The following is a 27503-nucleotide window of genomic DNA, read 5'->3' as shown; positions in this document are numbered from 1 at the left end:
TGAAAATGCTCTCAAAACGGCAATATTATCGCTTATCGCAATCATTTCTGGGACAATTTATCGCCCAGCACAATTTGTTGTCGTGACAGGCCTACGTGGCTCCGCCTGTAACGACCGTTGCAGTCTGAGGGATTTATCTAATCACAATAGTAGCTAGCGTGCTTCTAGCCAGCTCGACGTCGTCCTGCAGCACTGAAGGAGCACTCCTCGGCTCTTTGTCCCGGACAAGGAGCTGCACTGAAGAGCTGCTTTAATCATGTTCTTTTATTTTGTGACTAGGGCATACCTGGGAGCGACAACAGAGAGGAGGGACCCAAAGGGGACCCCGGTGACGTGGGCCCAGTGGTAATGTCCACCTCCACTTTAGTCGTTGTTTTCAAATACGCTGTCATTTTTTCAATGCGAAACATTTGTATCACGAACATTTTGTTTGTGGTGGACAGGGAGAGCCCGGCGAGGACGGAAAGAGGGGAGGCGCTGGAGAGCCAGGACGAGGGGTACGACGTGCCCACTGGGCCCCTGCACCTCACACTGTCTGAATCCACGTCCTCACGCCCCCAGTGGATTTTAAACCACGGTGCACGTCCTAATTATATTGTGCTTTGTATCTCTTTGACCAGGGATCTGATGGAAGGAGAGGTTCAAGCGGACAGCCTGTGAGTAGAGGACCCCGGAAAATGGCATCACAAACAAATGATGAGTCCGATCAGGTATGTGTTGTCGTGTTATTGCAGAAAACACTTGCTAATGTTTCCGGCTGCGATCTGTCGCCATTCAGGGATCGATGGGGAAGCCCGGAGCGGAGGGTGTGGTAGGAGAGGCTGGTATCGGAGGCTCCAGAGTGAGTACACTTCTTCCCAGCCTCCTCATTTATTAACACACTGTTTGACAGATGAGTCACGTCTACGTGCGTCGCCTGCCTCCGCCACAGCAGAGCTCTTCGTCAGAGCTCTCGTTGACCTTCTCTGTAAATGCTTCTGTTGGCTGCGCACACATGACCGTAATGTTTGGTCCTTGAGGAATGACTAATAATGTATACTTACACGTTTGTGTTCACCCACTGTTTACCCTGGGGATGCTTCTCTGCTGGGGCTGCAGGGTCAGAGGATGTTGCGGTATGCATGTTGACGTTGTACGTGTCTGTCTGTGACCTACCAGGGCAAACCCGGTCCAATTGGGGCCCCTGGACAACGTGGAGAGGAGGGGAATCCTGGACCCAGAGTAAGTGTCAAGCTACTGTTGAATTGTAACATGGGACTTGTTAAGTTGACACTTTCAAACTGTCAAGGGACAAGAAAAAACATACTGCTCTTGAAACATGTTCAAAATAAAAGTGGTATGTATGCATAGACGGTGGTAATGAACAGCCACAAACACAGCCCCCCCCAGTGGTCAACTTATAATGCATGGAACCTACTGTTCAATGTTCGTATCTGCTTAGTTGTTGCTGTGTGCAAATAACTGATCTTGGATTTGGATTTCCCCAGGGACCTGGAGGAGATACGGGAAAACCCGGAGAGAAGGGCAGAAGAGGATCTTTGAGCCGCAAGGTACCGAGCAGAACATAAGCGGTCCTCCCCCTGAAGTCCATCCCATTAAAGCCGGCGGCTGCAGCCTCTCACTACTTCCCTCGTATTACTGCACACACACAGGCCTGCCTATGGGAGCTATGGAAACCCTCCCTCCCCCCGCTCCATAGCCCGTTCAAATAAAATACAACATATGAGCTTAATTATATCAGATCAACTCGATAGCCCACACGGTTTCATTTATAACGTTCGCCACTTCAGCGGTTGTTCTCTATAGGACGGCTAAAGGTTCTGTCTATCCTCACTCCCCTCTCCTCCTCCGTCTCCCTGCACAGGGGGAGCCCGGAGACCCAGGACCTAAAGGCGTCATCGGACCTCTGGGGCCGCGGGGAGAATCCGTAAGACTGGAAACCACAAACGTAGAAAGGGTCTAGAAGAGCTACACAGGGCTGTCTTAAAGAAGTTAAACGTGCTTCTTTCCTGGTGCCCGGTCGACGTGACACAAGCGACGGTATCTGTCGGTATCTCGTCGCTGTCACAGGTTCATTAATCAGGCTTCAGGAGCTTCACCAAGGCCTGGCGTGCTCCTTGAAAAAGAGACAGCATAGCTTTTGATCGCGATCAGATCTCAGTGGGATGAGGTGGTCTGTGCTCCACTGTCTGGCCTGGTTGAAACATGATTTATGTGGGAGTGTGCTCTGCTTCTGAGAATATGTGACATGTTTTAAATCAAGTAGACAACGGGATTTATGTTTCCAGTGCAACACTTTCCTCTTTCAGGCAACTACGGTCACATGCTAATATACTGTATTATAGGGTTCATTTACACAAATAAGATAATGGAGGCAAACATGTTGTTGTGTCAAGCTTTATATAATGAGGTAATGTTAATGGTAATGATTAGATTAGTCATCTTGCTGATCTTGTTCCTCCAGGGTGAAGACGGGAGAGACGGGTTCGGCGTCTTGGGGCCCAAAGGGAGGAAGGCATGTGGAACATACCGGACCTTACTGCTTTACTGTTTGAATCACATTAATATATAATCAAAGCCATTAGTGAATCAGGTCAACTGCAGGACACGGTGTGTCCTGCAGTTGGTGTTGCATTACAATTACACTTACATACTATGGCTAACTCTTAAATCCCAAGCAGACACAGACGCAAATACACACACGCGCACACACACACACACACACACACACACACAAAACCATATGTGATAGACAAAGAACATATGATGTGTGGGAGATCAAAGCGAGGCCTGTTCAGACACATGCTGTATGTTTGCTTACAGACTAGAGCAAAGAAAGGTGCTTGTAGCCCTTTCTGCCCCGCAGCCCTGCTCCATTATAACATCCTTTGTTTGTCTCTCGTTGTCTCTCTCTCTTGCTTGTTTATTTGGACCTACAGGGCGATGAAGGCTTCCCAGGATTCCCTGGACCCAAGGTAATGGCTCTCATGGATGAACAAACTTAGAGACCAGACGGTTCAATCTGAAAGTATGACCCCTTCAGGGTCATTGTCCCCTGCTGCATGCAGCTCTCTTCATGTGCTCTCTCTCTCTCTCTCTCTCTCTCTCTCTCTCTCTCTCTCTCTCTCTCTCTCTCTCTCTCTCTCTCTCTCTCTCTCTCTCTCTCTCTCTCTCTCCCTCCCTGTCTCTCTCTGAGCAGGGTGCAGGTGGTGGTGCGGGTTCTGAAGGTGGACCAGGACCCAAGGGAAACCGCGGCCAGAGGGTGAGTGATGGCCCCCCCCCCTGTGTACCGGGTCTCTCTGTGGTGTAGACCCTCTGGTGTACCGGGTCTCTCTGTGGTGTAGACGCTGTGCTTGCTGAACATTACATGTACTGTATATATTTGACAGCAGTAATGAGTAATATTAATAATAAATGTTATAATAACTGCATGTGTTAAATGTGTGTGTGTGTGTGTGTGTGTGTGTGTGTGTGTGTGTGTGTGTGTGTGTGTGTGTGTGTGTGTGTGTGTGTGTGTGTGTGTGTGTGTGTGTACCATGCAGGGCGTCTCAGGGGACCTCGGCCCGTCCGGACAGAAGGGAGAGGGTGGATACTCGGGCCCCTATGTGAGTACCGCGCTGCAGCCTGGGGGTGAACACGCTCACCGAGCTAGGGGGCCCTCACGGGGCCTTGAGCCTCGCTACTTGTTGAGACCGTACAACGTGGGGGCTGCAGTCATACAATGGATCTTGTGAACTTCCCCATGAGTGCGTGTGTGTGCGTGTGTGCTCTGTTAGGATGGTCCGTTATGTAAACAATGCCTTTTAAGACCTGTCCACGGCGGCTCTGGGCCCAGAGTCCTGCAGCTGTGTAACACCACTGCTTGTGTTCCCCCAGGGCGAGAAGGGACCCCGCGGCCCCGGCGTTGTGGTACGTGCTCCCGTTCCTCCGTCTCTCAAACAATGTGTTGGACGACAAAACGTCATTTTCGTCGTCTGATTTTTTTTTTTTCTCTCACTTCTCGTCATTTTCCTTCTCTCCAGCAATGTGACCTCGTCAAGAAGATTCGAGATAACTGTCGTAAGTCCAGCGTTTTAACTCACTAAACTGCCCCCGTCCAGGATGACCTGTCTGACCTTTTCAGGGAGTTATTCTTCTAATTATTTTGTCTTTTGTCTTCATTCCAGCTTGCTGCTACGGTAAGTAAATGAGAACCGACGGCACTCCGTCGTCTTTGACGTCTTTCCTTGTGCAACACGCCGCTAACGTTGCACCACGGAGCTAGAAGTAGTAACCTCTGCGCACGCTCACAGGCAAGCAGGAGTGCCCCCTGTACCCCACCGAGCTGGCCTTCGCCATGGACGTCTCGGACGGCGTGGGCCGCCCGGCCTTCAACAACATGCGCGACACCGTGCTGCGTCTGGTCCGCGACATCACCATCGCCGAGAGCAACTGCCCGCGCGGCGCGCGCGTGGCGCTCGCGCTCTACAACAACGAGGTGACCACCGAGGTGCGCTTCGCCGACGCGCTGAAGAAGCGCGCGCTGGTGCAGCGCATCGAGGGGCTGCAGGCGCTGGCCACCCGCAAGACGCGCAGCCTGGAGGCCGCCATGAACTTCCTGGCGCAGAACACCTTCAAGCGGGTGCGCAGCGGCTTCCTGATGCGCAAGGTGGCCGTGTTCTTCGTCAACGGGCCGATCAAGGACAGCCAGCCCATCAGCACGGCCGCGCTGCGCCTGTACGACGCCGGCATCGCCTCGGTGTTCCTGGTGAACCGCGAGGACAGAGCGCTCAGCAGAGCCCTGCAGGTGAGCTCCCTTCGCCCGCCGCGTTGCTCGTCTGTGCTGCCGTGTTGTAACCTCCTCTTCACTGGAAGGGGAGGGCCCTCTTCTGGGTTTCATCTCTGGGTTCCTTCCTTGATGATTATCAAGGAATAAACCGTATTCTGTGACAGCTGTGGTTAAGAGATATACCAATCAACTTGACTTGACGTAAATTACTTCACTTTGGCGGTAGGGATGCCAGAAGTGACTTTGTTGTGTTCATTGTGGTAAACGGTTCAATAACTGCGGCCGGTGTGTTTCATTGTGTATTGGCCGTTTGCTGACTTCCTTTCTTGTGTTCTGGAAGGTAAACAACACGGCGCTGGCTCAGGTGCTGGTGCTGCCGAGCACCGGCAGTGCTCAGTTCAACTCCGTCTTCAAGAAGATTATGAGCTGCCACGTGTGCCTGGGTAAGAGCTGCTCCTACAGATCCCCAACCTAGTGTCGTGCGCTTGGACCTGAGCCGTCCAACCAGCACAGTGCCCTTATTGTGTTGTAAGTGGAAACACGTTGTGCAGCACCGAAGCACTCCATGCAAACCACATGAAATGTGGTCAGGCTTTACAAATAAAACTAGTCGGGAATAATGGGAAACATAAGAATAACATGAGATAAAGCCAGCGCATTATCCGCCCCCCCTCAGACTCCTGCGCTCCGGACCAGATGTGCGACTACGTGCCGCCGACGAGCAGCAGAGACCGGCGCTCCTCCACCACCGACGTGGACATCGACATGGCCTTCGTGGTGGACAGCTCCGAGACCACCTACCCGTCGGTGTTCACCGAGATCAAGCGCTACATCTCGCACGTGGTGGAGCACCTGGAGGTGTCGCCGGAGCCCACCACGTCGGCCCACCAGGCCCGGGTGGCCGTGGTGCAGCAGGCGCCCTACGAGTTCCTCCGCAACCGCAGCGGCGCGGCCATCCGCACCGACATCGGCCTGACGGAGCACCGCTCGGGCCGCGACATCGTCAACTTCCTGCTGGAGAAGACGCCCCAGCTGGAGGGCGGCCGGGCGCTGGCGGCGGCCATCGAGCAGACGGTGGAGCGGGTGCTGGAGCTGGTGCCGCTGCAGCGCGCGCGCAAGGTGCTGATGCTGTTTGTGACGGGCGGCGTGGCGGAGCAGGAGGCGGCGCTGGTGCGCGTGGCCACCGAGGTCAAGTGCAAGGGCTACTTCCTGGTCATCCTGGGGGTGGGCGGCGGCCTGAGCGCCGGGGACGCCCGGGTGCTGTCGCGCATGGCCAGCGAGCCGTCGGACGTGTTCTTCAAGAGGATCCAGAGCATCTCGCACTTCTACGACAAGCACATCCAGACCTTCGGGGAGCTGCTGCCCAAGTACATCAGCAGTAAGGTCACGGCACGCGTCTGTCACACCACGGTCACCACTGCCCTGCGGGCTGAGGGTTTATACTGTTCCATGAATTGAATAAATTGAATTTTATCTGAATTGAATGTTGATGGTAATACGGTTTCCATGTTTGTGATTTATTTTGGATGTAACATGGATTTTTTTCCCCCTCTTCTGTTATTTATTTCAGTTGAAAACGCTTTCTACATGTCCCCCGAAGTGTCCCGGAACTGCACATGGTTTGTGAACGACCAACCGTTCAAAAACCCCTTCAAGACGTCCCAGTCGGATGAGTGAGTGTTTAAACCCCTCTCCACAGCTGAGCTCCGTCCACTGTACCTAGAGGTCTCTGCCGCTCACTCACCCTGCCGTCCATTGTGTAGGACCTACCAGAAGGAGCAGGACCACCAGCAGACGGCCCATCAGAGGAAGCACAAAGGTACGTCCACTGGGGCTCCACCCTGTGCTCTGCTGGAGGCCGAATCGTCCAGTGCCTCTAACCACCTCATCCCACCGCCCTCAGAGTCGGCCGAGCTGCACGCCACCAACATCACGGCCAGCGGTCTGAAGCTGCGCTGGGCCCCCGCAGATCCCAAGCTCTCGGCCTACTTCCAGGTGGTGGTGACCCGGCTCCGCGACCACTTCCTGGTGGTGAAGACCAACGTGTCGGACACGGAGTTCTCCCTCCAGAACCTGGAGAGCAGCCAGACGTACCACGCCGTGGTGACGGCCCACACCGCCGACGGGCTGGTCACCGCCACCCACAAGGGCATCCTCACCACCAGTAAGAACCCACTGAGCTGGGGATGGGCCTGAGGCGGTGGTAGTGTAGTGGGGACTTTTAAAGTGAGGGAACTCTTTTTAGGTCATCACTTAAAGCTGGAACCTTCTTTCTGTGCTCAACAAGACGGCTGTATGACGCACCTTGCAATGTTATTACAGCTTGAATACAGTCGTTTTGACCGTGTTCAAAACTTGTGTTGTATTGAAATTGTACTGAATACAATACAATTTCAATATGAACATATTTAGAAATAGAACTTACTAGAATTAACTGCATTGGCTACACATTTCTCAACAATCCAAACACAAAGTAGTGCTATATTTATATTCATAAATATTTTGTCTATTTTGTGTCATATTTAATCTCTATTCAATATCATATGTTGGTTCTTGCCACTCTTGTATTTCTCCATGAATACGTAATGTTGAGGCCTACGGCCGGACTCTCTGTTAACTGTCTCTCTTTGTTTTAACAGAACCAGCCGAGCAGAAGCCTGCCAGTCCAATAACAGGGACTGATATGGTCAACACACCCCTGGACAAACCAGACACTGGTGAGTACCCGGACCTCACAAGTGCATGTGTTGGCTTTCCCTGTTCCAAATCATTTGGCGCTGTGTCATACGTGCATACGTGGGTTCTCCATTCTGAAGCGTCACAAACCCCATAAGACAGTGGTCCTCAAACTATGCATACCACTGGTGGAACGTGATGCGCTATTTAGTGGTACGCAATATATATATATTTTTAAGAACATTTTAAACATAATAATATCAAGATACTAGTACGAAGAGATCATCATGAGATCATTAAAAATGGGGTTTAAAAAGAGTTTGGCCTTTACTGTAATATTTTTGATTCAATATCAGCCTGCTTCATAGACATCCACTATTACAAGCCAAACTGGCAGCAAGATATAAGTGCTACAATTCAAAAATACTGCGATTGTAGCTGCTACTGGGAACTATTTGGAAGTGAAGTGCAGACAGGAGGAGAACATTTCGAGCAGAACTGTAAAAAACGGTGACAGTGAACAGAGCACAGGTGGTGGTATGTGGTGATGTTCTTAGAAATAAATCCATGAAACCATCGCATCTCAAAGGTCATCTTACAACCGAACATGCAGCCTTCTCATTAGTCTTATCATTTTATAATAATAATTAGGCTTTTTCAAAAAAGGTTGTTGATATACAATTGTTCAATTTGCCTCCTGCGAGAGCTGTGCGTCAGTCATAATGGTGGTACATGGGGAGACAAATATTTTCTGAGGTGGTGCGTGGTATAAAAAGTTAGAGAACCACTGCCATAAGACTATATGAGTTCAGATTCAGATTCCGAATTTATTCGTCACATACATACATAGCAGTGAAATGTTTTCAGTCGGCTCCAAGCTAAGTAGACACATAAATAAAAAAAACTGTAACAGGCAAAAACAAAAATAAATACATTCAAGATGTCAGGGTGGTTATTTATGGGTGATGGGATTGTTTCACTAATAAGTCTTATATACAACTGGCTTGGATTAAATCTGGGCAAGGCCATTGATTTTGCAGAGGCCATAATAGTGTCAAAAAATTCCAGTTGACTTGGTTTTTATTGGCGGTCCCCCCCACCCCCAAAGAAATATATTAAATCTAGCAGGCTTCCTTAAAAAATGTTTTCATTACTCTGAGCAAACTTCTTTTAATGGAGGGCCTAGTCCCTAGCCAAGACTATAGCCTTTAAAACAAACATTACTCATAACACTTGAAAAACAGACCCAACTTAGGTAAATATACATTTTGATGGATTCATCCTAAGCCAATGATGGAAATAAAGTCTGTGAAGGTTCACTGATGTGTTTAGCTATTGGTATTGTTCCTACTTTACTGGTATTGTTCACTATTTTACCACATGTTTTATTCTGTTTCATGATGACAAGCTGGGTAGGCTCTCCATCAAACATTTAGCCATAAAACGTTGTGTCAATTGAGAAAGTGCTTTTGTTACAGCTGTCCTCTGATTTATGATTAACCATCAAAGTTGTTCTATTCATTCAAGACATATCGGTTCTATGAATCTTGCATGAATAGGCATGCTTGTTATATATGCTATAATATACTACGATGCTCAGTGCTCAGTCATACAAAACTAGGTTTGATAGTGTTGAGTGTGAGGCCAAGGCGCTTTGATGAGTTTTTCCACTGGATTAGCTTTGAGGTATTTAAAAGTTTGACGTTAAGGGAATTAGATCCAGATGGTGACGTTTCTGCTGGAACTGCAGACCACACAACCGTGGCTCGAAGACTGAACTAACCCCAAACTACTACTACTACTGCTACTTGATGAGCTGTAGTAATGCCTCGCGCACGTGTAGATCTAAAATTCACTCTCTTACTCTTTCCTGACTACATCACCTTTGCCCATCGAATCACACCATCCGTTTTTAGTGCAACTCACTTCAGCTCTCTCTGGATGCTAATGCAATCTTGAATGCCATTTCCTTTTCTCGATGATGCCGTTGTTCTCAGCGTTACACGCAACCTTAGCTGCCTGATGCACCTCTGATCATAATTAGCTTTTATTTTAAACTTCATACAAGTTCGACTTCACTGGTATCATGTTAACATCCCGATAGTGTCTCCAGGTTGGTAGTCCAAACGATCTGCGCTCATACTCATCTTCTCCCCTTGTCTGTCTGTCTTGTCGTCTATCATCGCTGTTGTGTTGTTTGTGTTTGTTGCACGTTCTAGTAACTGGACTGACAGATCCATGCTCACTTGACTATGACCCTGGAATGCCATGCAAAGACTATCAGGCAAAGTGGTTCTTTGACAGACAGAACGGGATCTGTACCCAGTTCTGGTACGGAGGTTGTGGAGGCAATGAGAATAGGTTCGAGACCGAGGCCCTCTGTTTGAGCAACTGCCTAAGCACAGGTGAGTGGCCAGGCTACCAGCGCAACCGGAGTCCCAGCAGCAGTGTGATCTCATCAAACACTGCCTGGGCTTCGGCCACATTGATGGGTTCTGTAAGGCCCCAGGGGCATGTGGAAAATGTAGGCTTTCAGATGTACTTTCCAGAGAACTGGTGTCATCTATTGTACACTATGTGTCTAATGCAGGGTTTGGGCTGGGAAATATTACTATTTAAAAGCCTCACCAGATTTTTAGAGCAGGAGCTCTCATTATAGATGGAGACCTGGGAGTGGACAGGCTATGACACCGTGGTATTGTGTTCACAGTGTCAGAGCAACAGCAGGCTGAACCAGCACAGATCATCTCGGCCCCAGGTGAACAGGTGGCCGTCCTTCCCTCTCTGACTGAAGAGATAGATACCCCTGTCGCTGCGGCTGCCCAGGTGGAGCCCAGCATCTCTGCCAGAGTGCTGGTGGAGTCCAGCCCCTCTGCAGCCAAACCAGCAGAGGAGCTGCTCCCATCTCCAGGTGAGTGGTGCAGAGAGATGAGGACGTAGCTGTGAGATCTTACCACGCTAAAAGAGTAGATGTAGAGTAAAGATATTATCGAGCAGGGATAGAGGACACGTATGAAAGAGTGAGACTAGGTTTTAAGAGTATTTAAAAGGGAGTTGATTCTTTATTTGTTTGTACAACGCAAGTATCAAACAAATGTCGGTCTTCATCAATATTTGATTAATCAAATCCAAATCCATCCGATGTGGACATAAGGTCTCCAGCAGAGCTACACTGGCCTTCAATGAGCAGAACAACAAGGCCTTTTGTATGTAGACTTGCCCCCCCCCCCCCCGATCCTCCTCCCTCCAAAATGAACCATGGAGCCAGTCCAAGGCCCTGCAGTGGAAAAAATAACCAATGCCATTCTTCAGTGATTCCCAGGAGAAGCCAAGGTCATAAGTGTAGCAGCAAATGAATGGAAAGCCTTGTTCACTAGCTCATTGTTATGTCGAGAGCTGCACTTTCACGAACCAAAGGATTTGGTCCTTAAATATTGTCCATAGACTAAGTGGAGCTGTAACCTCTAAGAGATGGCTTTGAGGTTACTTAAACCATCACTTAACTTTTTAGTTATTGAAATTTTGAAAAGCATTCTGTTTAGTTTTACTTTTTCAGAGCCAAGGGTCATTAGAGGTAGTGGCATTTAGAGCCAAGGAAAATAGATCTTCAACCATACACTTTGGCTGGCAACAGGGTTAGACTCAGATCAACTGAAGAATAACCATGTATCATTTAAATGTCCAACTGGTTCTCAACATGTATTATGTATAAGCCAGTAAAATGTATCTAGCCAACACATATTAATGATTTAAGTAACTTCACTAGCTCTATAGCTCTATATTTATTTTAGCTAGTAATTATGTTAGCAATTACCCACTCTCATTGACTAGATAAGTAGTCATTGTTTCTTCTTCTGGTGTCTTGTCTAATAAGCTTGGCGCTAACTGCTCTTCTCCGTCTGACCCAGTGGCGACCACAGTGGTGGACGTCTGCCAGCTCCCTAAGGAGGAGGGCGCCTGTGCCAAGTTTGTCCTCAAGTGGCACTACGACGCCCTCAGCAAGAGCTGCACGCGCTTCTGGTACGGTGGCTGTGGCGGCAACCAGAACCGCTTCGACACGTTTGTGGAGTGTCAGAAGACCTGTGGGAAGCCAGGTAAAGCCCTCGTCCCTTCTTGAAGTCAGGCCCTGGCTGGCGCCCACTTGCCTCACTTGTTAGGTCAACACATGCTCAGGGCACACCTTTCGCACATTGTGGCCAACAGACAGGATATCATAGCATGTGGGTGGATTCACAGTTAACATTGGCGTCCTCCATGACAACATTCTTGTTCTAGTCCATGTATATATCTGATGTGATATCTGTTCCTTTTCTCTGGCAGCGTTGAAACCTAGGATGAACGTTGCGATAAGAACATAGGACATTGACAACAGGTCAAGCGCACCTCAGAGGAGAAACACCAAGCTATGATGCGATACCAAATCAATGGTGGCTGCACTGGATTCCACAACATTCGAAGAGAGAAGATTCGAACCCCAAACATTCTTGAAGTCTATTTCACAGAAATAAAGTGAAGGAAGAAAGCAACACAATTTGCTGCATGATTTGTTATAACTTTCTGGTGCTACATAGTTTTATGATTGTTTATTTTGTTCTGGATGAAGGAGTTCAACAGTCCTTCCGTTTTAGTTTTGTTGTTTCAGTCAACTACACATCTTTCTTTTCCCTTTTCTTTGGTGTTTTTCTAATGATGAAACAAAAGTCATATATGAATATGTTGGACAGAGATAATCAATAAATCTGTATTTGCAGGACTAACCTTAGTAGTGAATGTGATGAGTCTTTCTACATTCCATCCTCACAAGGCAACAAGGCTTGTCACTTTAAAAAACAGTAATAGATTGTCAAATGACCTGATCCATATGGATCCCACCTTCTCTCCCACACCCAGCAGTGTTTACAGCCGTTGAACAAGCCCAGCGTATATTGAAACGCCAGCAGCCATTCGTTCAAATGCCGAGAGAAGAAAAGTGAAGCGCTGCCTAAAACACACACACAGTCCCATGGAGACTAGAAAGGGAATGTACTTGTTTAGCTGTTTGATGTTTGTTTCTTTAATGTAGGATCTTGTTTCGTTTTACGTAAAAGTTGTGTTTTCATTTTGGGGAATGGGGGGAAATAAAGATGAATTAGACTTTCTAATAAACTGGATGCCTTTCTTTTTTAAATCAGAATTATAAAAATCCTAGATGATCCTTTCCCTAGCATGAACTGGTATTTGCTACGTTCCTTCAATACAGAAAAGTTATAATTCAGTTCAGATGGACCCCAATTTTTCCTTACTAAGATAATAAAGAAAGATGACAATAATAACAAAAAAAGCTGAAGTTAACCCAAAGTAAGGACATGTATGTCAACACAGGCACAGTATCACATATCAGAGCAGTGGAACCCAGAGCCTCATGTTCTGCAGTATGTTGCTGCTGTTCAGCTGGGAGGGTTTTCTTGGCCACTTGGATGTGCGTGCAGACGGTACAGCTCTCCATGTGTGCATCAACACATGCATTCACAGCCTTCAGTCATAACAGGATATAAACACATACCAATACAATCAAAGCTTCCTGTAGAGGTTCTCCAAAAGCCAAAGCAACCACCAGACCTGAGGGAATCAATGGAACACGTCTTTGGACGAGATTAAAGAATCTGCTGAAAACAAATCATTGTTTTTCACCCAGCTTTCGCATTTGAGCTCATATCACTTCAAACAATCGGACTAAATGTTTCTCGTTGTAGATCAGGGGTGGCCAATCTTTTTTTTTCATCTGGGGCCACATGAGAAATTCTGAATGTCTTTGAAGGCCGAGGAAATTCTGTCATGTCTTCACTCAAGTCAATCAAATCAAAAAAAGATATTTTCAAGCCTTCGAGCATAAGCAGCATTTTGCTTCTTCCTTATCTTGGGTTTTACTGAATCTTAGCCCTTAAAGGCACCATTACATGCCACCAGGTGTGGTGTGAGTAGCCGTTACAAGCCATTTTGGAAATCTGTGTTCACCTAGATGTGTGATGGATAGATGAGCAATGTTTGCTACAGTCCACTGGGTAGGCTGGTAGACTGATTTACTGATCTATAGCTTGTAACAGCTAATCACACCACACCTGGTGGCATGTCATGGCACTTTTAAGATTCTTGTTAGTTTAAATGTAACCAGGCCTTGTTAGTGTTGCACGTTCAGCCATCCCAGCAACAATTAAATTCCAATAACTTTATTAGGCAATCGATGTATGTTTGTGCAACAGTGATTTTATTTAACTGACATGACTCTCTCGGGATATAACGTCACGTTATAGGACCCGCTGGACTCAATAAGATCAGAGTTTATTGATTTTCGTGTTTTGAGAAGTTTGGAACCTGGGCCATTCAGAACCGGGGTTTACATCCCTGGTGTTGAAGAGCTTTTCCTCTTCCGACAGGTTTTTGTATTTGCCCTGTGTTTTGTCTACAAGTGACGATTAGTTGAGGTTGAAATCCTTACATACAGTGTATTACAAACTAAACACAGGGCTTCTGTGAAAAAAAAGTCCATATTTTATTACACCCAACACTCGTGTTCATGTTCCTATTTCACTGCTCATTTGATGCTGCATGCATTCACTTACAAGCACAAGCAGTTAGCCACAGTTACACAATGTTAGCCCTTTCGCATGTTTTCGGATGTTTAACTCACATCAGGAAAAGTTATCTTGTTTGTTTTGAGGCTTGCAGGCCCCTCAGAACCAGCCGGCGGGCTGCATGCGCCTGCGGGCCGCATGATGCAGGTCCGATCTATAGTGTCAAAATAGTGGCTTGTAAGTTAATCGTTAACAAACACAAAGGATGCGCTCCAGCAGATTTTCTGCTTGAAGGCCAATATCAGGACAATGTGGAGAATCCCAGCCCTGACAAGTTTTAAAATATCTTTATTGATCCCAAATGCAACCTTACCGTAACGACACTGAACTACAAATCCAATCCCTTCTCCTTGTTTCTATATTTTTCATTCATTTTCCAACATAATTAAGATGCACAAACACTGCAGTAATATCAATCTGCACATTTCTTAAAGGCTGTGAGCGCTTCAAAATAAGAATCAGCAAACTGCTGAACATTACTTCATCGCCCGGGGAGAAAGCCAGCGCATCATACAGACAATCTTTACGAGCCTCCATGGCTTGGAATCCCAGGTGTGGTGTCTCTTGTGATGTTTTGATAACGGAATAGATAACTAGAGCCGGGGAAAACACACTCAGCTCCTCCGCACTTGAGATCACATCGGTTCTCATAGTAACCACTGTCAACATTAAGAATCAACTGACTTTTATATTATTATTAAGTAAAGCAGATGCTACGTTGTGTGCATTCATTACAGAGCAGTTATCCAGAGTGGGGCTGTGGGAGCTTCTCTTCCTAAATATGGTGTAACCACCAGCAACAATTCTTAATGAAATATGGTGTCGAGACTCCTGAGAAACTAATTATACAAATCTCACTGAGGTCTGATTCCTCTCTGGCTTGTCACTAAGGAGACGGTCGATGATGCATTGCTAATGGAAAAGTACTGCATCTCATCATGGGATGACAAGCAGTTTTTCCAAGCATGAGCTAAGCATTACATCTTGTTCGACATATACTGTAGATAGTTCAAGATAACCAGAGACTTATCTGTATAGCATTGGGTGCTTCCAACCACTTCCATTTAGAGTTCACCATGCACTCAATACAAACCCTCACACACATGCACTCTCATAATGTGTACCACTTGATCCAGCTGGCGTCCCCATTCAATAAGCCATGTGTTTATGACTCCCACCGGACCACACATCCATCCTGCCTTCATGGTCGTGCATTAGCTCCATGCGTGGTCTGGTGTGATTGAGTGCCCTTGTGGTTCTACAGTAAATATCCAACATGTGTTTACACGTGTCATCTTGCACCCCCCCACAGATCATCACGTTGTGTTGATTTGTCGAGCCCTTCACTAAAGTTAGAGGGGTCTCAAGGGCTTCACAGAACCCCTACACCCCAAGGCCTCCAACACTAAATCTTCATTATATCATCTGGTACGTGAAGCATTCTAGTTCCTCATGTTGTGGAGTAAAATCACTGTTTTCTGCCCTAATCCAATTTTAATTTGTTTCCCACAACAGAAACTATATTTAGTGTTGAGTCTGATAGATCGAACAAAGGTTCAGTGGCAACCGTCCAAATTTATATCCAATATGGTCGCTAGTTTTGTGCCAATTGTGATTTGGACCAAAAACACCAAACTTCTTAACAGGGGGCGTGAGAAAGTGGGATCAACAGGAAAGATGAATCACCATGACAAATGGAAATGGTTATGGTTAGACATGAGTTTGAGGATGGCATATTCATGATTATGGTCAGGGTTAGGATCTTGGGAAAAGGTTCTTCATTATGGAAATAACCATCAATTACATCATTCACTCTCAAGGAACGGGGGTTAGAGAAGATGGGAGAGTAGATGACTTGGCAATTGTCGTGGCAATTTCTTTATTAGATATTGCGTCTAGGACAGATGAGACTTCTAAATGCAAAAATATGTACCCAATAGTTGCAGAAAGTTAACCTTATCTAATGTATGCATACACCAGTCTCCTCTCTAGCAGAGTGATCCCGAACACAGAGTATTTCAACATAGTTTCAACCCCACTCCAGAAGGCTTAGAGGGAACACGGTTTCACCTCTGTTATCTTCAGGCGGGTACAGGTCCACCCTCTCTCTAAGGCCCTTACATCAAGCCTATCTGCAGCATGCGTTCTCGCCAAGCAGATATCTTTATGAGGGGTCCCTGTTTTCTTGTGACCAGTTTGCTTCAGGCAAAAGGTTAATAAAAAAATAGGGCTGGATAACACTTAATAGAAAACAAAGCTTAAATGATCAAAATAAAACAACATGTGAATTCTTCCATTACACGTTGTATACTGCTGAGTCATTCGGAACAAGCCGGAGTGAACGACCCAAACTGACTTGAAACAGGCTCAGCACCATGTGTGGAATGTCCTCGCTTCCACCTCGGATGGAAGAGGACGGATAACGTATGTCCAATACAACGGACTGTATGCTCAGCTGTGAAGCACTGGTTACCGAGATACAAGTTCTTCCTTTTCTTCATCATCCACATTATTAATATTAATAATAGATGTTATTATTTGGCCTCTGCAATGAAATAAAGGTTGTAAGTAATTTATTTAAAATGGCATACACAACTGATTCTGTATGCCTGTTGCACATTATACTGAAATGACAACCATTTACAGTTTGGCAGTTGCTTTATTTTTAATTGTTTTTTAATTACAGTAGGCATAAAAGAATATTAATTGAATAGATAATCTGTGAATCATACTGAATAATCACAACCCCAATATCGGGCGAAATAATCATAATTATCCTTGTTTTTGTAAACCGTGCAGCCCAATTACTTCCTTATCCTTAATTTTTAGGATTATTAGCCCGAGAAGGATTAGTAGCCCGAGAATATCTCAAAACAGACCAATTGATTTCCATAAATTGATCCAGCCCCTTAAAGATGAAAGATGAATATGTGATGAAAATCATAATCACTAACAGACCATATTATTTCATTATTTAAATCCTGTTCCCTTGTGCCCTTTCTCCTGTCCTTCCTAGTTAGCTAGCTTACTAGCTGCTAGCTAGCCTTAACAGATCAGCTTGAGTCTGGTCGCCGCATTCCCTCCTTCCTCCTGATGTGAGGTCCTTGGCGTCTCAAGGTCTCTCTCCCAGGACATCCACCCACAAAATGCCCACTGAACTCTTCCCTTACAATGGTTTTGGCATGCCCTAACTCTGCCAAACCAGTGGTCTGTGAGTTTTCCCTCGCTACAACTGATGAATAATGTTGGGTGGTTGGATATTCCAACGTAAACATGGTGGTGGTAATGACGGTCAGAGGAGGGGCGCCTGAGGTTGGGAGTTGGGTTGTGGGTTAATGCGGGCATAATGTATTTCCCTTGCAAAAAAAACTTCAAAGGAATGACTGGGGGAGAAATTGGCAGTTTTTGTCGGAAAATAAAATTGAAAGGGATAAATAGGACAAAAAAACAAAAGTGAATGGTTATGTCTTCAAGAAGGTTCTTTGAAAGGGGGGAAAAAGTGCTGATAAAGCGTTTGAGGAGGGTGGGTCTCTAGAGAACCAGAGGGAGGGCTCCATGTATGCCAGCGGAGAAGCAGAACTTGGCGGGAACAGCCTCGCTCTGTGGGTTTCTTTACAGTTGATGAACTTGGCAAGGTTGAACCTGAGAGCGTGGGAGAGCCCGTGAGATCCCTGGTGGTCGTGAATAAGGCCAAGAGAGGGAGAGACTGAGTTAAAGGTTAAAGGAGAAAGAGCGAGAGATAAGTAGACCGAGAGGACGAGAGACAGACGAAGGTTAGAGATGAGAGAGTGACCAAAAGAAAGAGAGATGGGTGGGAGGACGGATTGAGAGAGATTTAGAGTGGAAATGCGGAGAAGGAGAGACAGATGTGGCGTGTAGAGAGGGACCCGGCGAGCGCCGGCAGCTATGACTCATAGCGTTGGCGCTGCTTCTTTCCACAGGAGCTGTAAACGTCAGGCGGTGAAGGACACGCAGAACAGAGCTGTAAAATACCTCTGTCTCTCTCCCCAACGCCTCTCTGTCTCTCTCCCCAACGCCTCTCTGTCTCTCTCCCTCCATCCAGCCCTCATATCTTTCACTTCCTTCCGACCAGAACAACACACTGGCCGCATGAACACACAGGGGGTCAAAGGTCAGCCAATCAGGAACACACATAGCAGTGCAGTGCTCTAGCCTCCCTGGATTACAGCCCAGGCTCGGCCAAGATAAACATCCGACAAAGAGAGCTCCACAGAAACAAGGAGAGAGAGAGAAAGCGCCAACAGGGAGGGAGGGAGAGAGAGAGAGAGAGAGAGAGAGAGAGAGAGAGAGAGAGAGAGAGGAGGAGTTTGAGGGGAAAAATAACAGGACAGTGATAAAGAGAGATGGAGGGGAGAACGAGGGATAGTGAGAGAGATGGGAGATAGATTGGAGTTACCCCCCTGAGGGTTTACAATAGAAACACACCTAATAGATACACAAATAACCCCCTGATGGTTGACAATAGAAACACGCTGGTACAAACAAGTCACTTAGTGAGTGAAAGAGCCAATTCCATCATGTTCACCAGGACGGGATCCCAGCTGGGGAGCCACGGCTACAAGCAGAACCCTGCACTCCTTCAGGGCCTAGAGATCCTTCTACACAAAGAAACTCTCCAGAGAGAGAGAGAGAGAGAGAGAATGAGAGAAAGAGAGAGAGAGAGAGAGAGAGAGAGAGAGAGAGAGATTAAAAACACATTGCAATGGGAGAAAGTCATTACTCTTTGCATTCCTCCTTCAGTCTCCAGGGAAACAAAATATTTACTGCCATACATTCTTCCTCCTCAGACGACCTACATTCATTCACTTCTCTGGAGTGTGCCTTCAATTGAACCTGTGATTATTCATCTTATGATAGTGCCCCATCTTTTCACCATGCGGCACTATTGTGTGAGTGTTGGAGATCTGTGATTGCAGGTGATGAGTGCTGATTCGTTTTGGACTTAATGAATTTTGGTTTCTAATCTTTCCTTCATTTCTTCCAAATTACCTCCCTTCTCTCTCCCTTCCTGTTCTCCTCCTTCCCTTCCTCCCTGTATCCTAAGTCCTCCAATAAGACCGTAGCACGTGTGCAGGTACCTTCAGTTGGCCCACACCACTGCTGCTTTTCCTTTGACCGAGCAGGAGCTCTCTGATTGGCTGTGTGTTGAGGCAGGTCAATCAGTCCTCAGATGACCGTGCTGCTGAATGCCATTCAGTCACTGCAATTCAAAATGGTACTAATAATGCTCTTGTGTCTGATTGTAAACATTGTTTACAGGGGTGCCCAAATTCTTCCCAGTGGAGGGTCAAAATTGAATCTAGGGGGGAATCTAGAGGGTCCTGGGCCAAAATGTTAATTTTCCAGTTCATTAAGTTAAATATGGCTATATACAGCATGTGCGTGCGTCTTACAGAAACACTGTCTCCATGGTTCAGGCCACCAGTTGCAGGTAAAGTTTTTGTATATTTTTATGTATTCTTGCCCTCCGGGCCTCCCTGCGAGTCCTCTGGGGTTCTTCCATTTCCCACTGGGTTGTGGAGAGCAGGATCCCTCTCTGAGCGTGTGTTGGGGGCCGGGGGGGGGGTTGTTTAACATAAGGCTGTGTTTCCATTCAAGAATGTAAACTGCAAAACGTCCCTAAACAAATGAGCAGGGTTTGGCAGGAGCGTCCTGCTGAATAGTTTGTCTGAGCAGCGTTCCCAGTGTTCCCCCTCCTCCATCCATCACCACTGCTGGTTCTGTTCGTCAAACGGCCATAAAGCCACGTCCCGTCTGCTGTTTTTCTATCGAAAAGTTTGGGTCCTAAAAAAAGAAAATGGAGGGGTTTCTTCCAGTCTGGTTCAGCCATGATAGTTTTCCTCTGTTTATCAGTCATCTGTTTAATAGCCCTGGGGTAAAAGCAGGTCCTATCTGTGTTTGTTCAACATTTTAAAGGTTGAACTTCTCTAATGGAGACTGATGAAGCAGGAATGAATCCTCGGGTATGTCAGATAAGGAGCTGTCAGTCTATAAAACCTGTGCGATATACAACATCGTGGTTAACCCCTTCCATGTTTAGAATTGACCAAGTGGTGCCAAGGTGTTCCTGGAGGTCAGAAACAGGGCTCTGCAGCTCGGCCGTGCCAGTGGTGGATTATTAAAAGAAAGCAGGACCTCTGAAGTACCTTTTCACTACCTTCGACTGGACTGAATGTACCATTCCTCCTAAATCCCCTGGTTTGTTCTGAAAGGAACCCGACACGAGGAGAACACACGAAGCAATGACTTTCAGGGAAGAGACTATTTGTTATTTGGAATTCATTATCTTTTAATTTGCTTTTATTGTTGCTGCAGCTCAGGTGTACAGAAAAACACTGCAGGCTGGAGACTTGGGATTGATTTCCTGTGTGCATGTGTGCGTGCGTGCATGTGTGAGTGCATACGTGCAATTCTTTGTATGTGCGTGTGCATAAGTGCAATTCTTTGTGCATGTGTGTGCATTTGTGCGTGCATAAGTGCATGCGCGTGCGTGCAAGGATGCTGGAAGTGGGGGGCTTCGGAGGCTGCAGCCCCCCCTGGTGGCGAGAGGCTGCACCTGCATTGCAAAGCCATGACGTTTTAAAAAATAAAAAATAATATATATATATTATTACACAGAGATGTATAAAGTACTAGAGACCCAGACTTGAGTAAAAGTACTATATCAAAAAAGTGACTTGAGTAGAAGTTGAAGTGTTAACCCTAACCACTACACTTAACTGAAAGTAGGCTACTAAAGTATTCAAAATGTTTTGTACTTAAGTATTGCAAGTAGTTTATTTTAAAATGTACTACTCAAGTACTGAAAGTAATATAGTATTGTGTTATGTTTATATTAAAGAAAGCAGTCAAAAGTTTGAATATCATATTGTTTATATTATTTCAAATATTTAAACTGAAGGACACACAATTCCTTTGGCTGTAGCAGCAGTACAAGGACAGGAATACAATACAGAGCTGTCTTAAAGCTGTCAAAGGCCACATACAAGTGTTTATGTAAAAACAAACAACTAAAACATCTCAAAGGCCAGAGAGGTATTCCAAGAAAACGGCTAAGTGACAAACATGGGTAAGTTAAGGGACAATTCCGGTATTTTGAACATTGAGCCCCCTTTCTGGTTTGTCTAGGATGAAATAGAGTGGTTGACACCGACATTTTGACTATTGGTCCTGTCTCGGGTATTTGGCTAATTTAGAATCGCCCCTGCCTGCTTCAGAATGGCTGGCTATGGGCATTCACAAACCTGTCCTTAAAACAACCCTAAACGTTTGTTTTCAGAAATGTGCAACTGACCGAGTGGTTAGTGGTGTTTGTTGATGTTCCAAATCAAGTATCGTAGCGAAATACAGTTTCTGTCATGTTTTATTGCACATTTATCACATTTTGTAAATCCCATTGATTTCTACAACCAAACGTAAACAGCCCCCCTTTCCATTTCCAGCCAACAAGCAATGAGTCTTCCAACAGAAATCAATGGGATAACATTTTTATAATTGTAACGAGTAACGATTCAGCACATGAAAAATGTATCGGAGTAAAAGTATTAAACTCATCAAAAATATGTGACGAAAAAGTGGAAGTAGGAGAAAAAGATAACACTCCAGTAAAGTACAGATACAGCATTTTAGTACTTAAGTATAGTAGTGAAATAATTCTACTTTGTTACTATACATCTCTGTTATTACACTATTATTATACTATTATTTAATTTACAGAACCAACTTGTTTTACTATTAAACGTCACAAGGCTGCACATGCATTGCAATTAGCCATGACGTTTAAAAAAATATATATAAATTATTACACTATTATTATACAATTATCTAATTTACCTGATACTTGTTGATAACGCTGCCTAATCAGTCCCTTGTGCGTAAAAATTAAATATGAGGTCTTACTTAAAGGCGTATTCTGAGAAATACCTGTATTTCATGTGGGATTCAATGTAGCACATTCACGTTGCCATCAAGTTGGTCTTATGATGTATTTCTACTATAGGTTCAAACACTTCTGTAGGTCTAATACAGGTTGGTTGTGATGACATCTCATTGTAAATTATAGCCTATAATGATTGGCATAGGTAAAATAACCAAGTGTGACATCCTATCGAGGACTTTATTTATCTATTTGTTTTGCCCTTTCACAATATGACGTCATCGGTTTCTCAGCCCCCCCATCTCTGAATGACTTCCAGCGACCCTGCATGTGTGTGTGTGTGTGTGTGCGTGTGTGCATGCGTGTGCGTGCGTGTGTGTGTGTGTTTGCATACGTGCAATTCTTTGTGCCTAAGTGTGCATAAGTGTGCGTGCATGTGCGTGCATGTGCGTGTGTGTGTGTGTGTGTTTGTGTGTGCATGTGTGTGAGTGCGTGAGCCTGTAATAGACTGGCATTTCCTTGGAGGATTCTCCCCACCTGGAGCCCAACACCAGCTACGATAGACTGCAGCACCCCACACCCCAACATGCATACACTGGAAGCCTTTTTCAACCTTCTGGAACACGTAGGAACCATTATCCAGCTATATTCTCTTTGATTACCAGTCAGCCTAACCCATGTCTCTCTGCCTTTCCATTTACATTCACATATTTCTTTCTTGCTCCACTTTGACTGCTGTAGCGCTAGCAGCAGCAGACATGTAGCGGTGTCTGAGCTAGTAGAGTGGGTGGAACATCTGGTTCACATCACCAGCCGTCACATGGTGTCAAAGGGGAACTATGACGTCCACGACGCCTGCTGTTGCTCCCGAGCCAGACGATGAGACAAGTGTGGATCAACACAAGCAATAAAAGATAAGAGATAGATATGCAGAGAGAAGATCATGGAAATAACTATTTGTTTATCCCACATATTTATGTCAGGCTTATGTCCAAGTAGTGCATTACGAACTCTGATTTGATTGGATTTAGGATTGCTTCACTGTCTTTGTTGCATAACAAATTGTAATGGGTGTCAGCGAATTGTGCTCAGACTCAGCCAGAGCGGGGAACGTTGTCATGGATGGAACAGATTGATTTCACACCAATCCTAACCTCTGTCAAACTGAATTAGTTAGTCACTATTAAAGTGCATTCCACTTGCATGGAGGAAGCTGATTGAGTGACAATGAGACAATTGAGTGAGAATGTACCCGAGTGGCTGATAAGGCTACTTAGGCTAAATGGATGTCAGTTATACTGTAGCTACTTTGTCCATAAACAAATATCTGAACTAGAGAATTTCTCCAAAATAAAACTTGCCCATCCACGAGTCCATCCGTCCAGGATTATCTCTACATCCTGATGATCTGACCCACTTTAATGATCACCTTCACAGTGTAGCAGGACCCCTTTGATCTCTCTCTCTGCTCTCTCTCTGTCTCTGATCTAGTTCTCTCCCTCTGATTTCGCTCTCTCTCTTTGCGCTCTCTCTCTCGCTCCCTTTCTGTCTTTTTCTTGTTCTTTCTCTCCAACACACACTCCTCCCAGTGTCAGTATTGTGTGTGTGCGTGCCAGTGTGTCTCCGTTACTGTGTTTGACACTCACTTCCAAGGGGAAACCACTCGTGACCGTTGGAGGCACGCGTGACCAAGCATCTCTGCGACGCTCCAAAGCAAACAATGACTTCACAAACTTCAAAGACACACGTGTGATTGGAAACACGTGAACAGGAGGGTGAAGGGGTCAGACACGGGGAGAGGAAACAGAGACACAGGCACTGTCCGCCGGGCGGGGAGAGCGGGAACCTGGTCTGTGTTCAATAAGGCTTCAGCCTAAACAACCAAATGGTTCCTCCAACACACTGCACACATTGGTTTGGACTGCCTGGCTAAACTGACCACAGGAACGACATCCACAGTAAGCAGGCAAACACACACACACACACACAAAGGAATTAGGATGGATGGATTAAAAAGTATGATCTAGTTAAGGTGTTTGGGATAGTGATGATGAAGTAGTGATTAATAGTAGTGATTAATGAATTGATGAATTGATGAATTGATGATTTGATGAATGTCATAAAGCAAACAGAGTTCCTGTGTGGTTTTGGATGAAGGAACATTTGAATCAAGACTTCATTGGCTCTCCCATCTCAAAGCCCCTAATGCCAAAAATCATAGGACTCCAACTAGTTTAGTCATTCAATGTTAAGTGACATTTCCTTCAGTCTGGTTTCACTTACATGTTATACATTGTCAAACAATGTATGCTCTTCCAGGAGAGAGGGAAAAGAGCCACAAATGAAAAATACTGAAGACTGAGAATCTTTTCAAGCCCATTTGTTGGGGGTTCTGCATTATGTCATCATGCAGAAATTCAATGGGGATTTTTGGACTCAATTTCTTCTCCGGGACATAATTATTCATGAAGGATGAATGTTACGCATTCCTTTCTGGCATGAAGTTGTGCGCTTTGGCCCATTCAAATAATAAAGGAACGTATAATAAGGGTTTAGTACAGTTTTCTAGAGAGTGCTGCTGACTCCGTCCATGTTAAGCCTATCTGGAACTCTAATTGAGGGCCATGTGCTGTGGAAAACAGCTGCATCTAAAACGCATCTCCTTCTCAATTTGTGGGAAGAACAAAAACTCCCAATCTTTTTTGAATTACGTCCACATGTGCACAAAAAAGGAAGAAAAAACGGTCTTCTTCAACAAACAGATGTGGCTCTTCGTTAAAGCCAGGGTTAATTTCAAACAAAGAATCTCGTTAAAACCTGTTGTCAAGGACTGCAGGAAATCTCTGACACAGCTTCCACTGCACAGAGCCCAATGACCGTTAAACACTTTAACGACACGCCACAGGTCCACAGACTGGGCCTCCAAACTTCTGTTTTGCCAAATCCTTTACTGCCTATGGCCTGAAGCTGCAGCTAGAAATATAAGGTGAACTTCAGTTCATAAAGTCATATTAGAATAGATAGCAGTCAGTTTCAGCAGGTGTGTGACACACACACATCAGATATGCTCCTCTGTCTCTCATCCACCCTTCCTTCTGTTTAGATAATGGCTTGTCTTCTTGTCACTTGGTCATCCCCCCTCTCCTCCTTTTCCACTATATCCTACTGCTTCTCTCCTTCGAGGCCCTCTCTCCTCCTCCCACTTTTCCTTTCTCTTTTCTCATCATCCACTTCTCCCGCTCTTTCCAACGCCCACATCTGAGTTTTCTCTCATGGCTGTTATGACTCATCAGTCCACATGGAAACGTTTTCCCCATGGATGTGTGGACGCTTTTACTGCTGTTAATGACGAATCACAGCCAAACACCTGAGAAAAGAGCCAGGGGAGTGTACATTGGCACACACCGCACACACACACACACCGCACACACTCACACATAAACAGGCTCATGCAGGCTTCTTTTTCATGCAGACTTCATACACGTCACATGTTCACAGGGTAATAACAAGCAATACCTTCCATGTCCTAGGAAACTATTTATAGAGACTCCACTTGGAAGTCTTGCACATGTTTCAGCAGAGGCTGCCCTCTACAGGTCTCCAGTTACTGTACGTTCAGACAAAAAGATGCAAAATCGCAGAATAGCTCAAAATGCAACGCTGTGAAAAATATTTCTATCAATCTTATCGCTCATCACTTGAACCATTTGAACGTTCTAGCTTGCTCCTCAATACATTCTGATTGGTTGTCAGGTCATTTACAGCTATATCACTGATAGCTATTTGCATAAAGTTGAGCTGTTTTCAACTCTCATTTACAGCTTTACAGCTATGGCTCAAGCGTTTTATCGCTGCTATCACTTTATCGCCCATGTCTAATAGAAAGTGAATGGGCATTTATTGCTTGTATCACTTTACAGCTTTTGGTCTGAAGGTACAGTTAGAGCAGAGCTGTGTCTTGGTTTAAACCATGTCTCAAGACCCTCTCCATTACTGCCTGCTAAAGCCATCTGACCGCACCCTCCTTGTTGGAAACATTACTAACCCCGGATGTGAAGAGAGAGAGACAGACAGACAGAGACAGAGACAGAGAGAGAGAGAGAGAGAGAGAGAGACAGAGAGAGACAGAGAGAGACAGAGACAGAGAGAGAGAGAGAGCGAAAGAGATGGGAAGAGAAGGAGAGAGACAGGGAAAAAGAGAGCAACCTTCCTGTCATCCGAAAGGAATCTTGAATTATTTTTGGAATATATTTTCGGAACATATTTTCGGAAATATGTTAATAGAAAGATGAATTTGTGTTTAATTCATGCAGTCAATTCTAAAGTGTATTTCAGATACACTTGTAAATTAAGCTGCCTCAGGCCGGTAAATGTAAGCCTATGCAACAAATATAAAACAATGATACATCATTACAATGATATATGGAATTTAGGGGATATATTGAAGTGTCCAAAGTGTCTGTAGCCTACCTGTAGGCAGCCTTGAATAAAATGCCCAACCCTGATCCTTAATGACCTTCATCTGAATTGACGTTAAGTAACAAAGTAGTAGTGTTCAAAAGACATACAATTCAATGAGTGCATACCTGTACATTTTAGTGATGGTCAGACTGGGGCATAGCTTCTGGTGCTGCATGCTATGGAGTGTCTACTGGAGGCCCCAGAACCTCGGTGGGCCGGGACACTGGGCGGACCTTTGGAAGAAGTGACCTCATCTCCTCATGGGGGGTGTGAACATCTGTTTGGAGGACATAGGATCCACCGAGCTAGCCATGTGCGGCTTTCTACTGTTTATTATAGCGTAGACAATTAAATTGATGAATCAACTATTTGTTTTTGTCATCCGAGTTCTAGAAGTGTGCTGTCACTGAGCAGGACCCAACAGACCACACGTGCAAATGCAAACAACACACGCTCATCCTGAATACACAACGAGGAGATCCTTTAGAAGAGCTACCAACAACAACAGGAGCGACAAACAAAAAAAAAGGATAAAATCACAAGTGAAATAAGCTACACCCGTTGATTTGCCTGCAGACGCCTTTGACCTTTGACCACCGACTTCAAAGGCCTGGGCACCTGATATAGAAGCTTGTGTGTGTGTGTGTGTGTGTTTTTCTGGGACCCACTCCTCCTCGTGGTGACCAGGGCTGTAAACCAATCATCATCTAAATCAAGTAGGTGCGCGTCAAGGCCGGCTGTATTTCACATACTGACCACTAGGGGGACAGTGACCTCGCTGTTCCTCCAAGCACAGACACTCTGTCGCTCAGTTAACACATGGACAAATCAACACATGTTTACGCTAACAGCACGGGCACAAACACTCACGGGGGGGTTGCTATGTTTAGAACGGCACATCGTGTTGTCACTGTGTGTGTGTGTGGGGGGGGGGGGGGGGGGGTGGTGGAGCATCCACTGTAACGGAATCCATCTGTAATTTAAATGCAAGTCAAGGGGAAAGTATAAACAACTTGCAGGAGGTCGACGGGGTGGGCTTGCGTGTGCACTGTGAGTTGCCAGACATGGAACCGTTTTTTAACGTGAACTT

At 45.6% G+C, this 27503-nt stretch overlaps 1 protein-coding gene across 3 annotated transcripts in view; it reads left to right on the top strand.

The window, feature by feature from the left end:
• The window catches only part of LOC311368579 (collagen alpha-3(VI) chain-like), a 79917-nt gene extending 67332 nt beyond the window's left edge, over positions 1-12585 (top strand). For 2 of the 3 annotated variants that reach the window (XM_084487375.1, XM_084487377.1), the window contains 25 exons: positions 280-345; positions 444-497; positions 621-656; positions 779-841; positions 1159-1221; positions 1488-1550; positions 1865-1927; positions 2465-2515; positions 2940-2975; positions 3200-3262; positions 3543-3605; positions 3877-3909; positions 4023-4059; positions 4167-4178; positions 4293-4786; positions 5109-5211; positions 5445-6146; positions 6339-6441; positions 6532-6587; positions 6672-6932; positions 7408-7485; positions 9664-9849; positions 10155-10355; positions 11353-11538; positions 11765-12585. In XM_084487375.1, coding sequence (XP_084343501.1) covers positions 280-345; positions 444-497; positions 621-656; positions 779-841; positions 1159-1221; positions 1488-1550; positions 1865-1927; positions 2465-2515; positions 2940-2975; positions 3200-3262; positions 3543-3605; positions 3877-3909; positions 4023-4059; positions 4167-4178; positions 4293-4786; positions 5109-5211; positions 5445-6146; positions 6339-6441; positions 6532-6587; positions 6672-6932; positions 7408-7485; positions 9664-9849; positions 10155-10355; positions 11353-11538; positions 11765-11802 — 3111 coding nt within the window. In that variant the 3' untranslated portion in view covers positions 11803-12585. The remainder of the gene's footprint in view (positions 1-279; positions 346-443; positions 498-620; positions 657-778; positions 842-1158; positions 1222-1487; positions 1551-1864; positions 1928-2464; positions 2516-2939; positions 2976-3199; positions 3263-3542; positions 3606-3876; positions 3910-4022; positions 4060-4166; positions 4179-4292; positions 4787-5108; positions 5212-5444; positions 6147-6338; positions 6442-6531; positions 6588-6671; positions 6933-7407; positions 7486-9663; positions 9850-10154; positions 10356-11352; positions 11539-11764) is intronic. The other variant, XM_084487376.1, reaches the window with a different exon arrangement.
• Positions 12586-27503: the final 14918 nt, after the last annotated feature.

This window comes from Micromesistius poutassou, assembly GCF_964030765.1.
Source record: "Micromesistius poutassou genome assembly, chromosome: 23".
In the NCBI taxonomy this organism is placed as follows: domain Eukaryota; kingdom Metazoa; phylum Chordata; class Actinopteri; order Gadiformes; family Gadidae; genus Micromesistius; species Micromesistius poutassou.
The sequence above is the reverse complement of the archived record's forward strand: the minus strand, read 5'-3'. Positions and strand labels throughout refer to the sequence as shown.